Below are 15,756 nucleotides of genomic sequence, written 5' to 3'. Positions count from 1 at the left end.
TATCCCCAGAGTTCTCACATTATAGACAATGCAATGCCATTATCCCAGATAAGAGAGAGATGGTAAAGGAAAGAAAGAGTTTCTGGTCACGTTAGATAATTTCACAGTTTCAGAACCAGACAATTTATAGCTGGGAGAGTGAAAGGCCTCATTCCAGATCAAATGAAATAACACAGAAGAAATTAAGAGAGGAAGAAAGAGGTCGGCTGACTGAAGATAGGAAAATGTCATGCAGTTTTCCAGAATGGAGGGAAAAGGTGAAATCTGGGAGCAAACTAGTAAGATGGACCAATTTTGAACAAACTTCCAGAGTGTGTAATTTTTATTGATTTTTACTTTTTCCATTTTAATTTTTTAATTGAAGTACAGTTGATTTTCAATGCTGTGCTAATTTCTGCTTTACAGCAAAGTGATTCAGCTATACACATATATACACTCTTATTTTATAATCTTTTCCACTATGATTTATCCCAGGAGACTGAATATAGTTACCTATGATATACAGCCAACAAACGTCCTTTTAATCAAAGCTATGGCTTTTCCAGTAGTCATGTATGGATGTGAGAGTTGGACCAGGAAGAAAGCTGAGCCCCAAAGAACTGAAGCTTTTGAACTGTGGTGTTGGAGAAGACTTGGAGAGTCCCTTGGACTGCAAGGAGATCCAACCAGCCCATCCTAAAGGAAATCAGTCCTGCATATTCATTGGAAGGACTGATGCTGAAGCTGAAACTCCAATACTTTGGCCACCCCTGAGAACTGACGGATTGGAAAAGACCCTGATCCTGGGAAAGACTGAAAGCAGGATGAGAAGGGGATGACAGAGGATGAGATGGTTGGATGGCATCACTAACTCAATGGACTTCAGTTTGACCAAGCTCCGGGAGTAGGAGATGGACAGGGAAGCCTAGTGTGCTGCAGTCCGTGGGGTCGCAGAGTCAGACGTGATTGAGCAACTGAAGTGACTGATGATATACAGTAGGACCTTGTTGTTTACCCCTTTTAAATATAATAACTGGCATCTACTAACCCCAACTCCCAGTCCACCCCTCTCCCTCGCCTCCTCCCCCTTGGCAACTACAGTCTGCTCTCTATGTGTGTGAGTCTGTGTCTGCTTTGTGGACAGGTTCATTTGTGCCATATTTTAGATTCCAGATGTAAGAAGTATCATACGCTATTTATCTTTTTCTGACTTACTTCACTTGGTGTGATAATCTCTAGCTACATCTATGTTGCAGCAAATGGCATTAGTTCGCTCTTTACGGCCGAGCAGTATTCCATCGTGAGTAGGCACCGCAGTCTCATAGATCAGTAGACGTGTGTCGTCCCCATGTCTTGGCTGTTGTGAATAGTGCTGTTATGAGCATAGGGTTGCCTGTATCTTTTTAAATTACAGGTTTTTCTGGGTACATGCCCAAGAGTGAGATTACTTGATCATATGGTAGTTCTATTTTTAGTTTTCTGAGGAATCTCCACGTTGTTCTCTATAGTGGCTGCACCTACTTACATTCTCACCAACAGTGTAGGAGGGTTCCCTTTTCTCCACACACTCCGTGGTATTCATTATTTGTAGACTTTTTAACGGTGGGCATTCTGACTGGTGTGAGATGGTACCTCATTGTAGTATTGATTTACATTTCTCTAATAATTAGGGATGTTGAGCATATTTTCCTGTCTCTACCAGCCATCTGTATGTCTTCATCTGTATGTCTTCTTTGGAGGAAAGTCTATTAAGGTCTTCTGCTCATTTTTCAATTGGGCTGTTTGTTTTTGTTGAGTTGTATGAGCTGTTTGTATATTTTGGAGATTAAGCACTAGTCTGTCGCATCATTTGCAAATATTTTCTCCCACAGAATGGTGTAATTTTTAAATGATTAGTGAAAAAAAAAAGAGCTAATTGCTGGGAGCTGGTGAACAGTCACTAGGAACCAACCTCATGTCACTTTAATGAGGTCGTTAGGATGACAGCCCCAAGGAAGGCAAGGAGCTAAATCATCTTTATTTTAGCAAGAAAAATTGTTTCACCTCTTTCCACAATGCTTTGTAAAAATGAAGCGGCAGCAACATCTAGAGATGAACAATGACAGATGGTAATTGGCGGCCTCAGTGTGACCATAAGGGATGGTGATGCCACCAACCACACTTGCCAGTTCAAATTGCCCACGTGCCTACAGACCCATGAAGGTGCTGGTGGGTCTGTGAGCCAGATGTGGTATTTCTGAAGGCCCAGCAGGAAGCAGGCTTGTACTGGCAGGCCAGCCTGCATGTCTGCAGGGGGCAGCGAGGGGGTGGGTCTGGCTCCGTTCAGGCTGCATGGGTTTGAGTGAGTCATAACATCTATCTAGATATTTTTGTCTCCAGCAACGTGGAAATTTCCATAATCTGAAAATTCTGTTGCCACAAAACACCTACAAATCCTGGGTAATATATGATAAATATCCTCTTAAATGCATAGTGGTGCCTTCGATCAAGTCAAAGAGGAACCAGGAGCCAAAAGCAAAGAGGAAACTGAGAACTCAAGCTCCTGCCCTCCCAGGGACATTTGCCAAGCTCGGGAACAAGGAGGCTTGGTGTCCATGCTGTTCGGAAACCAGAACAAAACCGTGGGCCTGTACCAGGAAGGTACTTGGAAATAAGACGCCTTAGAAATGCAGGATCCTTGGAGCCTGGGGGACAAGACGGCTCAGGGATAAGATGGAACACGAAAAAATTAGCAGAGGAAGATGTCAAGGAAACCTTTCAATTCCCACTCCTACCTGCTAAGAAGGGAAAGAGAGTCCTCCATGAGCAGCCATAATCACATACCTGCCCTCATTGGGTATGGAGTTTGAACTGACACTATTTGGTCTGGAAACCAAAATCAAGAAATTATCTATGAGTGACCTAGGGTTGATGGTTCCCTGTGTGCTTGGCAGAAATAACTGCAAATTCTCTCTGGAGCAGCATGCCCTGAACCCGAGGTGTATAGGAGTTCCAAGATAAATCCCAGTCTTTTATAAGATCAACCTTCACTGCGTGCTTAGCTTGTACTTAAATCCTTTACGTGTGTTATGCCACTTAATGCTCACAGGTAGGTATTCTCCTTATTATTGTACCTCTGAAGGACACTGTTCAGATTTTTCAGGGTCCCTAATAGAGATGAAGTTGAAACACTTAGAAACCACATCTTGGGAGGAATGTTTGAAGAGACTGGAAAAAAGTCAACTCACTGGAGGTCTGACAGACATCCTCAGTTACCTAGAAGGCCATCCCGTATCTTGTTCTCAGCAGTTCTAGGGGCAGAATGGAGAAGCTCAGACCCTCTCGCAGAAAGGCATTTCGTATGGGAGAGCACCAGGCATGTCATAACAGAGAGCTCTCTGCAATGGATAAGGTGAAACCGAGGCACGGCAAGGATGCTGCCGAAGCGACCATGGGCTTGACAAGGATGCAGAACCTAGGACATGAAGCTCCTCTTCCAGCTCCTTAGAACCCTATGGACCAAACAGAGAAGCATCATACGTTGGGATATTTCTCCTTCATCCCCTCCTTCCTTCTACAGCAGTTTACTGAGCCCCTACTATATGCCAGGCATCATTCTAGCTGGAGATACATTTATGGTTCATCTATGGTTTGTCTCTAGCAAAGGAAACAGACAAGGACAAAATAATTTGAGATAACAATGCTAAGGAGAAAACAGAGATGAGACAGACTGGCAGAGAGCTGTTGGGAGTTCTTTAGTAGGAAGTCATGAAAAGGATGGGATCTGAGCTGAGACCTGAATGTCAAGTGTGAACCAACCACAGAGAAAGTCCCAGGGAGCAAGGAGCTGGAGAAGTCAGGTAGGGCCACCTGGAGCCCAGGAAGAGCCCAGCTGCAGTCATAAGATTGTGGAGAGGTTTTGCTCCAGTTTCTATGGGGAAGAATGACCTCATATGTGCTGCCTTCAACAAGACCCAAGGCTTTGATAACAAAGATCTGTATAATCACTGAGAAAGTGCAAATTAGCCCTGCTGGCAGGCAAATTGAGGTAAATGAGGTTTCCAACAGGACGTGGATGACGCCAACAGTACAGAAAAACAAAGAAACCCGGGCAAGGCCATCTTGCAGCTGCAAAATGACTAACACTCTCCCTAGAATCGCCCAGCACAAGGCCAATTATGAAGCTCCTTTCCAAGTTGGCCTTGGGTTCCCAGCTGCAGCAAGCCCTGTAAACCCAGCACTGGGGCTCCAAGAATGCTCTTGGGGTTACCCTATGAGGTGAGCTGCTAAATCATCACGATAAAATTAGTCAGCATCACTCTTAATAGCTGCCAGGCCATTTGCTAAAAGCTTTATCCATAATTTGAGACATTTCATGTTGCCATAACCCTCTTGGATGATTGCTATTATTACCATCTTACTCCAAGGGATAAGACTGAGATTGAGAGAGGAAAACCATAAGTAGCAGAAAGGGGATTGAGACAGGGTCTGCCCCATAGAGAAGCTTGTCTGATAGCTATCTGCAAACCAGGGCCTTCACCAACACAGCTGCTCTCAGCGTTCTGAGTGCTGGTGAGGGCAGGAGCTTCTGCTGGCCTCTGGGTATGACCCCTAAGTGCTTGCTCGTAATTATCATATTTTACCACCTTTCTGTATGTTAAGTCACTGACCGAATTTCAAGCCCAATAAAATGCAGGAGGCAGCCCATTCTAGTGCCCTCGTTCCCTGGGTCAGAGACCACCTGGAGCTGGCGGCAAGCTTGGAGCAGGCATGAGGGCTGACCACTGGGCTCCTGGGGACACCGTCAGTGGGGGAGAGGGGAATGGGGGTAAATCTTGAGGACTCAGATCGGGGCTCAGAAGGTCAAAGGCAAGGCGGCCTGATCCACTGTCATAGCGTGGCCTGTCCCCTTGTCTTGCGGTGGGGAGGGGCAGGGGAAGAACAATCCTATGAGCCGCTGACACCACAGCATTTGGGCTGGAAAACACCAGGCTGGCTCAGTGGTAAAGAACAAGCCTGCAATGCAGGAGACGCGGGTTCAATCCCTGGGTCAGCAAGAGCCCATGGAAAAGGAAATGGCTACCCACTCCAGTATTCTTGCCTGGAGAATTCCATGGACAGAGAAGCCTGGCGAGCTATACAGTCCACCGGGAAGCCAAAGAGTAGGAGATGGCTGAGCGACTAAACAACAACAAGCACGGGGCAATTGTTAAAATACTGACAACCCTCCAGGCCCACTGGAAAATAGCTGCCCCTGTCCACCCCACCACTCTCACCTCTGCACACCTGCAGAGCAAGAGGCCTCCTGGGCTTTCCCATCGACTGGGCCTGGGCCTCACCTCTTGTTACAGCATCACTGCTGCTTGGAGACTCTCTTCACCGAGGGCTGTGTGTCCCACACCTCTTCCCGGAAGCCTGCTGCACGGGGTTCCTTCACGGACACTTTCTCTGGACGTCACACTCATTCTCAAAGTGCCTCCAATCTTAAAGAGGCCCAGCTTCCTTGAGGGGGTGCTGGGAGGACGGTAGGAGAGGTAACTGGTGGTTCAGGGCCCCACAGAGGATGCAAAGCTACAGGCTGCCCCCTGCTGCCCCAGTTCAGTATTGCAACCAATCCCAATTCAATTTCCCCTTTTCTCCACTCAACCTGCCATTAGTGAGAAGTTACAGAATAAAGAAAATAATATAGAAAATAAATGGCCCAGCGTATTTTTCCAGCACTCCTAATTCCCAGGAATCCAGTGAGTGAAAGTCGCTCAGTCCTGTCCGACTCTTTACGACCCCATGGACTACACAGTCCATGGAATTCTCCAGGCCAGAATCCTGGAGTGGGTAGCCGTTCTCTTCTCCAGCAGATCTTCCCAACTCAAGGATCGAACCCATGTCTTCTGCATTGTAGGCGGATTCTTTACCCACTGAGCTGCCAGGGAAGCCCAAGAATACTGGAGTAGGTAGCCTATTGCTTCTCTAGGGGTCTTCCCGACCCCGGGATCGAACCCAGGTTTCCTACATTGCTGGTGGATTCTTTACCAGCTGAGCCACAGAGAAGCCCAAGAATGCTGGAGTTGGTAGCCTATCCCTTCTCCAGCAGATCTTCCCAACCCAGGAATCGAACTGCAGTCTCCTGCATTGCAGGCAGAATCTTTACCAGCTGAGCCACCAGGGAAGCCTGAGTCTCCAGAATATCTACCAGTGAATTTATATTTTGCACAAAGTAAAACCGTTTATGAGGGTTGCTTTTTCTCTTCAAATAACAATTTAAGAAGAGACCATGGCAGTCAGGAGAGGCTGCAGTTCTGACACTGCATTTCCTACCCATGTGAGCGGTGAGGGCGGTCACTCTCCTGAGCTCCCAGGCTCTGCACTCAAATTCAGAAATATCCAGCCCCCTTTCACGAGGCCGCCGTGATGTTTCAGGCAGAAATGCAGGTGAGCACACTCTCCATCCTGAAGTGCTATACAAATGCTATTTTTAATGTGATTATCAGGGAATATTTAAATGATCTCTCAGAGCCGAGATTGGTGTTGAAAATGTAGTGTACCTAATTCCTGGAAATTATCAAGACCTCTGGGCTTCCATAGCAGTTCAGCTGATAAAGAACCTGCCTTCCAATGCAGGAGATGCAAGAGAAGCATGTTTGAAACCTGGGTCGGGAAGATCCCCTGGAGGAGGAAATGGCAACCCACTCCAGTATTCTCACCTGGAGAATCCCATGGACCGAGGAGCCTGGTGGGCTACAGTCCATGGGGTCGCAAAGAGTCTGACACAACTGAGCACGTGCCCACACACTCACACGCACACACACGCGTTGCACACCAAGGATGTTCCTGGGGAAAGCGGGATAGTCAGCTGTTAGTCAGCCACGTGGCACAAGCACAGAAGAGTTAACACAACAGCCCTGAGACCGCTGTCCTCAAAAGGCCTGCTTATAAGGCTGGCCTTTTGCTGCTGTCTGGGACTCTGGATTTCTGGAAGAGAAACACAACTCCAGCAACCTCCCAAATCCATGGATTTTCCCCTTTATTAGAAAGTTATACAGAAAGTTATATTATGGGATGTGAGGTGTGCAAGGGGCAACCCCCTGATTCCCCGGGGTTGGAGGGATGGGGGTGGGGTTAATGAGACCTACCCAGAGTGAATCTGGACACTTTTTCCAGATCAGTGATTGCGGAAAGAAATGTGTTCAAGCTAGACTGGCAGGTGCAGTCTCTTTTTCCCACCAGTATTTTATATTGGAGATGTCCAAATACACAGAAACGTCAGAAGAATGGTACAGTGAATACCCATCTAACCATCCCCTAGATTTTATGAGGAACATCCTATTGTGTATGCTTGTCACATATATACTCATCTCTCTACTATCAGTCTGAAATGGTTTCTCAGTCAGTTCAGTCACTCAGTCATGTCTGACTTTTGCGACCCCATGGACTGCAGCACATCAGACTTCCCTGTCCATCACCAACTCCCAGAGTTTACTCAAACTCATGTCCATTGAGACGGTGATGCCATCTAACCATCTCATCCTCTGTCATCCCCTTCTCCCACCTTCAATCTTTGCCAGCATCAGGGTCTTTTCAAATGAGTCAGCTCTTCGCAACAGGTGGCCAAAGGATTGGAGTTTCAGCTTCAGCAACAGTCCTTTCAATGAATATTCAGGATTGATTTCCTTTAGGACTGATTTAGAAAATAATTTCTAAATACATTTTAATTTTTAAAAACCAGTCCACATGGAAACATTCAGCGTCTACATACATTGGATGCTCGGCCATCCAGGATTGCCCTGGCTGGCCTTTTTGGTCCTGTCCCTTATCTCTGGAGCAGGTGACCAGGAAACCTGGGCCAGGGTATCTGAGCAGACTGCAAGGCTGTTCCAGGCTACTTTGTGCCATCGGCTGCAGTCGGCCTTGTGCGTGGTGTTGCAGCAGCAGGCACTGGGCTCTGTGAACACACTGATGAGACCCCTTCCAGAGGCTGAAGGAGATCAAAGCTGCCACTTCTTGGGCACTGCAGGGACCTGTCCTGGCTCTGCTTGCGGCCACAAACACCTAAGAGAGAGCGACAGCCAGGGAACCCTGCTTCTGAGCCCTGAGGCCTCCCAGTTACCAATGGCCAGCAGTTCTCATCCTGGCTCTGGAGAGACAAAAGCCCAGTCCCGCAGCCCCAGGTTTTAGACAGACGTCCCAGCAGGTCACACTCACTCAGCCCCTTCCTTAGACAAGTGCCGGCAGCTCTCGGCAGTCTGGCAGCTCTCACCCCGTCTCCTCCCTCCAGCCCTCAGCCAAGGCCAGCGGGGGCTTCACCACCTCCTCTCACCTGGACCACGGCCACGTCCCCTCACCTGCGTGTCCTTCCCTGGTCTTCTTTGTCCTGTGGCTCAAGGACAGGAATGCTCCCTTGTGCACAAGCTCCGTGCACAAGCTCCCCACATAGCTCCAAACAGCCCAGGGCTTGGACCCCTCCCTGCAACCCAATGACCGAGCTCAAATACCTGTTCTCTCCTGTGTCCAAGCTTTTGCACTCAATCAGTCAGTAGCTCAGTCGTGTGTCCAAGTCTTTACAACCCCAGGGACCGTAGCCCACCGGGCTCCTCCATCCATGGGATTCTCCAGGCAAGAATACTGGAGTGGGTTGCCATTTCCTCCTCCAGGGGTCTTCCCCAGCCAAGGACAGAATCTCCTGCATCTCCTGCACTGGCAGGCAGGTTCTTCACCCACTGAGCCACCGGGCAAGCTTTCGCATTTGCCCCAATTTTTCGACCTGGAAATGCTAGGCACCCATAAGACCCAAGTCCTTGGGGCCTCCTTCATGAAAACTGAATCCAAAAGATGCTCCCAGGGTGGGCAAACAGCTGGTGTGTTGGCTACACCTGTGCGAACACCCTGGGGTGCCTTGTGCACCGTCCACATAGCAGGACTTGGCGTGTGTGTGCACGTGTGTTCGTGTGTGTATGTGTGTAGCCATCTGCTCGTGTGTCTGCTTCCCAGCCTTGCAGAGGCAGGAGCACCATGCCCAGCGGGTCATCCCACAGATCCATGACTTTGCCAACACACACGGGGGGTAAGAAGGAGTCAAGAGCCCGGGAAGTGCAACGGGTCGGGGACACAAACCAAAGGGGAAGATACCTGAGGATGCCAGCTGAGCAGAGCAGGAGGGGCCTGGGGCCACAAGGGAACTGGGCTGTGTGGGTCAGAGCAGAAACAGAGCCAAAGGTTCAGAACAGGAATCCCCACCCTGGGGGCTCTCACTGTTTCCTTCTGAGGATCTGAACTCAAGGCCTGGCTACAACTGGCCCCTGAGTGGCCCTGGGCAGCTACTTATCGTGCTGGTGAGGGCCTCCATTTCCTCACCTGTACAGTGGGCTTGGAGATGCCTGCCTTGCATGACTAGGGGACTCAAGCAAGATCGAGGGCAGCACTTTGCAAACCCTCCAGTTCTCTGCAGAAGAGCAGGTGTTAAGTGTGCAGCATCACTGATCTTCCCTCGCCTGGCATGTACGCAACGCGCCGCACTCTCGTTCACAAAGCACCGCCCATCCACCTTCTCCTGTGAGCCCCACGGCACCCACCTGGGGCAGATTCCCACACATGTCTCTTACTGCTTCTCTCCCCCAGGCTCTACTGAGGTCTCCAGCCAGCGGGGCAGAGGGGCAGAGCTGAGGGCAGCCGAGCTGGCTTGGCTCAGACCAGGAACTCTCTCCACCCAAGCCTGGGGCTCAGATGTCTCTCTCTCTCTCTCTCTCTCACACACACACACACACACAGACACACAGGGCCCTCCCCTCCTTAGCACACTAGGGAGTTGCCCGTTCCCAGGGCAGCAGTCAACACAGACAGAAGCTCAGACACAACTGGGCTCCAATGCTCTCTGCAGCCTGGAGGGCCTGGTCCCCATCGGCCACTCTGAGCTCAGGATCCGGGGGGCCAAAGAGAACCTCTGCACAGCTCTCCTGGTGTAAATGCGGGAAAGCTCTCTGAGCTCAGGCAAGAGTCTCCCTCTCTCTCTCTCTCTCTCTCACACACACACACACACACACACACACACACACACACACACACAGAGTCTTACACACTTGCACCCATGGGAAGCCGCCCCACTCCTGGGCTCCAGAGAACTACATCAGCTGAGTACCGACTGCGTTCAACCAGGCCTCCAGCCTCAGTCCCGTCCACTGCCCCAGGAGGCTCTGTGGTGGGCAGGGGTCCCGCGGGTGGCCCCCAGGCCCTGAAGGCCAAGCGGTCAGCCCCAGGGGCTGATGGTGTGCAGCAGGACCAGCTGTGGAGGGAGCTGCTGGAGGCCGAGAGGAGGAGCCAACAGCGCTGGTGAGTGTCCTGCCCTGTCCTCTCCCCAGGGCCCCCCAGCCTAGCTCAGGGTCTAGGAAGCTTCCGGAGAAAGCGAGACCTGGGAGTGAGAGGGAGTAAGCCAGGTGAAGGACACTGATAGAAAAGTGCTGGGCCAAGGAGCAAGAGCCTGGACCAGGGGAGGTGAGGGAGCCCAGCATGGGCCCACAGAGTAGGGGCAGGTAGGCGGGAGGTGAGACTCCACCATGTGCATTCTGGAAGCCCGGCTTCCCTTTGCAATAATCCTTCCAGCTGGAGCTCAAAGGATGAACTGCGAGGGTGGGAGCGTGGGGAGGTCAGGAAGCCTGGGGAGGTGTGGGGTGGCAGCAGCCTGGGGAGGGGCGCCGGCCCTCTGACCCAGCAAAGGGCGTCCCTTCAGGCATCATTCAGTCCAGAAGTCCCTAGAAGAGCCGCCGCTGTGCCAGGCTGCCACAGGGGACAAGACGGGCCCAGGCCCATCTCCGGGAGTCCTCACTCTCAGGACGAGGAGCCAAAAAGCAACAGAGACACAGGCAAGAGCAACATGCAGCTGGTGTCAGGAGGGGACCGACGGAGCAGACTGGCGTCTTGCTTTTCTGGGGGCTCACGGAGGCCTGTCTGGGGAGGTGGCATTCAGGCTGGGACCCGAGTATGAGAAGGGCCATGGAAGAGTTTGGTGTATTAAAAAAAGCCACAATATAAAGACCACGCGTGTGGCTGGGGTGGTCAGGAAGGGGAAAAGAGCCTCAGTGGGGGGAGTAGGAGGAGGCAGCTGGGCAGTTTCTCAAGTCCCAATAACTTTTTTTCAAATGTCATGGGACACCCTGGAGGGTCTTAAGCAAGAGGCTGACTGGAGCTAGTTTACAGTTTATTTATTTATTTAGTTTACAGTTTAAATGACCAGTCTGGCTGCTGTGCCTGGTGAGATGGAGGGGACAGGGCAAAGTGACATTTAAAGTGACAGCAGAGCGAGTCCATGGTGGCCTGAGCTGGGGACCGGTAGGAGAATTCAAGGGAGGTTTTAGTGGTAGAATTAGAATTGCTGATGGATGGACTGGAGTCGGAGAGATGGAGTGTGTGTGTGTGTTGGGGTACAGGGGACATTTACAAAGACAGGGTCCCCCTGGTGCCATGACTCTAGGTCATGGTGTTTGTGGTCTGTGCGGATTGGGGCAGAGAAACTTTTTTTTTCTTCTAAGTCTTGGAGAATTATTTGACTTTTTAAAAATAGATTAAAAATGAAACTGCCAGCACAGATAACACCATTCTTCTCAGTATCACTTCCCCAGCACCACCCACCTTCCTCTGCCTCATGCCCTGGAAGGTTACCAAGCTCTGTGAAGATGAAAGCCGGCTTTTCTTCACAAAAGACTGGGAGACCAACCCCCCACCCCGACACACCCGATCCCGCCCCCCGCACACCCGACCCCACCCCCCCACACACACCCGACCCTACCCCCACACACCCGACCCCGCCCCACGCACACCCGACCCCACCCCGGCAGACGCTTGGGGTGAAATGGCTTCCGGTTTCCCGATCCACCTGCCACACCCCCTGCAATCAGACTTTCCTCTCTATTGAAATGTTGATCCTTGGAGTTTGTTCCACTTAATGATTGTAGTTCCTGCATGATGTAATACACGCATTTGTGGCAGCAACTTATTCCCTTGAAATGGAGTGAAAGTGTTAGTCATGTAGTCGTGTCCGACTCTGAGACCCCATGGACTGTAGCCCATCAGGCTCCTCCGTCCATGGGATTCTCCAGGCAAGAATCCTGGAGTGGGTTGCCATTTCCTCCTCCGGGGGATCTTCCTGACTCAGGGATAGGACCCAGGCCTCCTGCATTGCAGGCAGATTCTTTACCATCTGAGTGACCCTGTTAAAATGAAGGTAAAAACGCCACAGGGAGGATCACACTGTCATCATGCTTTCCTTTCCAGGGCTCAGAACTGGAGTTTCCTGAAAGACTATGACCCCATGGTAAGACAGACCATGTTCCCATCTGAAATGCTTGCACTTGGAGTGTTTGTTCATTCATCTGTTTATTGAGGACCTGCTGGGTGCTAGATGCTGCAATGGACAGAGATGAATAAAATGCAACCTTGTTTCCAGAAACTCTGGATTTGATGGGAAAGAAAATACTTCTGTAGAGCATTTAGAAATGAATTTTCCCCAGTGTTCCTTGACTGCAGTGAGATGAACTCGCTGGAACTGGTAGGTACCAGCTGCTGACACGTTTCTCCGGGTCTGACGGTATCAGCAAGATAGAGTGAAGTGAGGTTGGCCCCACATAGAGGATGAGTCTGAGTGAACACACTTGTAAACAAATTCCCTGCATCTAATATCACCAGCCCCAATCCATCCTCCACGTGGCTACCAGAGTGACTTTTCTAAACTGCAAGACTCTCTCTCTCTCTCCCTGGTTTAAAATCCTTCCATAAATCTGCATTTTCCGGGACAGTTTGCAACACTTCCCATGATCCAGCCCTGCCTCCTCCCCCTCCTTGCTCACTCCACACTGACCGAGGCACTCTCTTTTATGCCCTTCCCACTTAGCCTAATGGCTTCCTAATCATCCTTCAAGGCTCCACCCAAGAGGCCTCTTCCTGGCAAGCATGGCCAGATCACCATATTCTTCACTCCCCAGGACATCTCACGCATTCCTTGGGCAAGTGCAATGAACAATCTTACCTGGCCATGGGCTTCCTCGGAGAAAGGACAAAGATGACTTCATTGCTGAACACACACCTCCAGCTAGTCTTTACCCCCCAGCACCCAGTAACTATTTTGCGCTCAGTTCATGTTAGAGCAATGAGCAAATGAAGAATGATCTGGCTGTTAAAAGCATGGTCAGAGAACCAAACTGCAAACTGAACAATGTAACCAGCCAACCAAGGTGGTAGCCGCACGGGCACGGCCCCTGTGGGTTTTAGGGATGGTGTGACATCTGTAAGACTAGCCTTGTGGGGCTGCTGCTGGTCCTTAGATGGAAGATTTAGCTCACAGGATCTGAATTCCAACCCTGAGCCCCTGATCCGGGTTCCCAGGCTGCAGAGTCTCTCCATGCCCAGGGCTGTGTATCAGCAACCTGACCCCTGAGACCCACGCCCTGCCCAGAAAGCCCACACCGTGGGGCCACCTCCGCACAGACTTTCCCAGGTGAGAGCCAGGATCCTGTTTCTTAAAAACTGGTCCTGTCACTTCAATTTGACACAGAGCAGCACAAAGTTAACCATAAACAAGGACAGGGAAGGCTTATCAGATTAGTCATAATCCAGACATTTACTCAACGTATCCTCAGTTTACAGAAGGCACCAGGTAGCATGTTCAGGGCAGCACCCCTCCTTAAGACCCCCCTTCAAACTGGAAACAAGCCCAAATGCCCCCGTGGCAGAATAGAGAAGTGACCTGTGGAGTATTCACACAGCCACACCACAGAATACCGTGTAACATGGAGAACGAAGGAGCCGCAGCCACACACAGGAACACGGGGGAATCTCACATCACATAGTGAGAGAAAGGGGCCGGGGGGCAGAGACAGGATCCCTTTGCAGTAAAGTTCAGAACCAGGCAAGCCAGCTCCTGGTGTTACGAGGTCGAGACCAGGTCCCCTTGGAGGTGGAGACAGTGACTGAGGGTTAAATGTAGGCTTCTGAGGCGGATGGGGTTCTGTTTCCTGGTCGGGGGGCGGGGGGGAGTTGGGGGAGGCTGGGTTGAGCTGGGACTTGGGTACTTGTGTGTGTGTTGCCCAGGGAAAGGGGGGTCGTTTTCATTCGATAACTGCTTCCAAGGTGATAAGGGGCGTCGTCCCTAAATTGGTGACACAACATAATTCTCCTAAAAGAAAAGGGGGGAATGAGAGGGTAAGAGGCAGGAGGGCTAGGGGTCTCCAAAAGGAGGAAACAGACTACAAGCGTCAGATTTTTGGCTTCCCTGATAGCTCAGTTGGTAAAGAATCCACTGGCAATGCAGTGGTTTGATTCCTTGGTGGGGAAGATCCGCTAGAGAACGGATAGGCTACCCACTCCGGTATTCTTGGGCTTCCCTGTGGCTCAGGTGGTAAAGAATCCTCCTGCAATGCAGGAGACCTGGGTTCTATCCCTGGGTTGGGAAGATCCCCTGGAGAAGGGAAAGACTTACCCACTCCAGTATTCTAGCCTGGAGAAGTCCATGGACTGTATAGTCCATGGGGTTGCAAAGAGACACGACTGAGTGACTTTAAATGTAAATGTAATGTGTGTAAAAATTGACCAAAGAAATAAAACCAACCCCATGGTGCTCCCGTTATGAGTGGGGCAGCGTCTTTAGCCAGGACGATGGAGAAAGAGTTAAATGTGGTCCCTCCCTTGGCCATTGCAGGTCAAGCAACCCAGTGAAGGAGTCTGGGAAGGGAAGCCGCTGGGTAGGCAGCCCTTGGGGTGAGAAGGATGAAGAGGGTGTCTGGGCTGGAGAGTTGAGTTTGGATCCAGAGCGGGGTCTGGGGTCAGGCCCCCAGAGGATGCTTCCTGCAGAGGCCACCTGCCCCCCTCCCCCTTCTCCTCCCTGCTCAGGCCTCTCCAGTTGTCTTTCCCCCAGCAGATGACTCTCACTGTCCCCTCGTCCTCAGGGCAACAAGAAGGAGCCCGTGAAGCTGCCAGACTACGTGCCTCGCTTCTCTGACACTGTCCCCAACTCCACGAACCGGGCTGTGGGCAGCCGGGTGGACACGCCTCTGGGGAAAACCCTCATCGGCCTTGACTTCTTCTTCGTGGAAGGAGCCCGGAAGAAGAAGCTGGAAGAGGAGCTGCAGCCCATCTAGGAGGAGGGCTGGGCGGATGCTACTGGGGAGCCATCACCAGAGCCTCAGACAGCATCCCACACAAGCTGGGGGTCAGTATCTCTGAGCCCCACATGAGGTCAAGAGGGTTCCTGGCTCATCGTCACACCTGAGGACAGGATTTGAGGGCTTGCCCAAGGCCATGTAACCGGCAATGGTGGGGCTTCCCTAGGGGTCAGGGCCCACGAGAGGGGGCCGTGCACATGGTCAGGAGCGCTGACCGCTGAGTCAGGATCCTGCTTCTGGCTCTAGATACCTGCAGCCTTGGGCAGATCACTGCAGCCTCCGGGGCATTTCCCCATCTGTGACGTGGTGTTTCCATCGCTGCTGTAACAGGTGACCACAAACTGAGGGTCTCAAAACCACACATGCATGTTACCTTGCAATCCTGAAGAGAGAAATCCAAAGCAGCTCTTGCTGGACTAACTAAACTGAAGGCGTTGGTAGGGCCACATTCCTTTCTGGAGGCTGGAGGAATCTGACGCCTCACCTCTTCCAGCTTCTGGAAGCTGTTCAAACTCCTTGGCCCTTGGCTCCTTCACCCTCAAGGGCAGAAATGTTGTTGTTGTTTTTCAGTTGCTTGTCATGTCCAACTGTTTGTGGCCCCACGGATTGTGGCATACCAGGCTTCCCTGCCCTTCACCACTTCCCGGAGTTCGCTCAA

At 51.1% G+C, this 15,756-nt stretch overlaps 1 protein-coding gene across 1 annotated transcript; it reads left to right on the top strand.

The window, feature by feature from the left end:
* On the top strand, positions 9,820–15,253 carry C11H2orf50 (chromosome 11 C2orf50 homolog). The gene is made up of 3 exons (XM_005686999.3): positions 9,820–10,278; positions 12,217–12,256; positions 14,883–15,253. Exons 1-3 carry the CDS (start codon positions 10,037–10,039, stop codon positions 15,072–15,074), a joined length of 474 nt encoding a protein of 157 aa, XP_005687056.2. The 5' UTR covers positions 9,820–10,036; the 3' UTR covers positions 15,075–15,253.

The sequence above is a fragment of the Capra hircus genome, chromosome 11, assembly GCF_001704415.2.
Source record: "Capra hircus breed San Clemente chromosome 11, ASM170441v1, whole genome shotgun sequence".
NCBI classification, from domain to species: domain Eukaryota; kingdom Metazoa; phylum Chordata; class Mammalia; order Artiodactyla; family Bovidae; genus Capra; species Capra hircus.
This window is presented reverse-complemented; position numbering and strand designations above follow the sequence as displayed.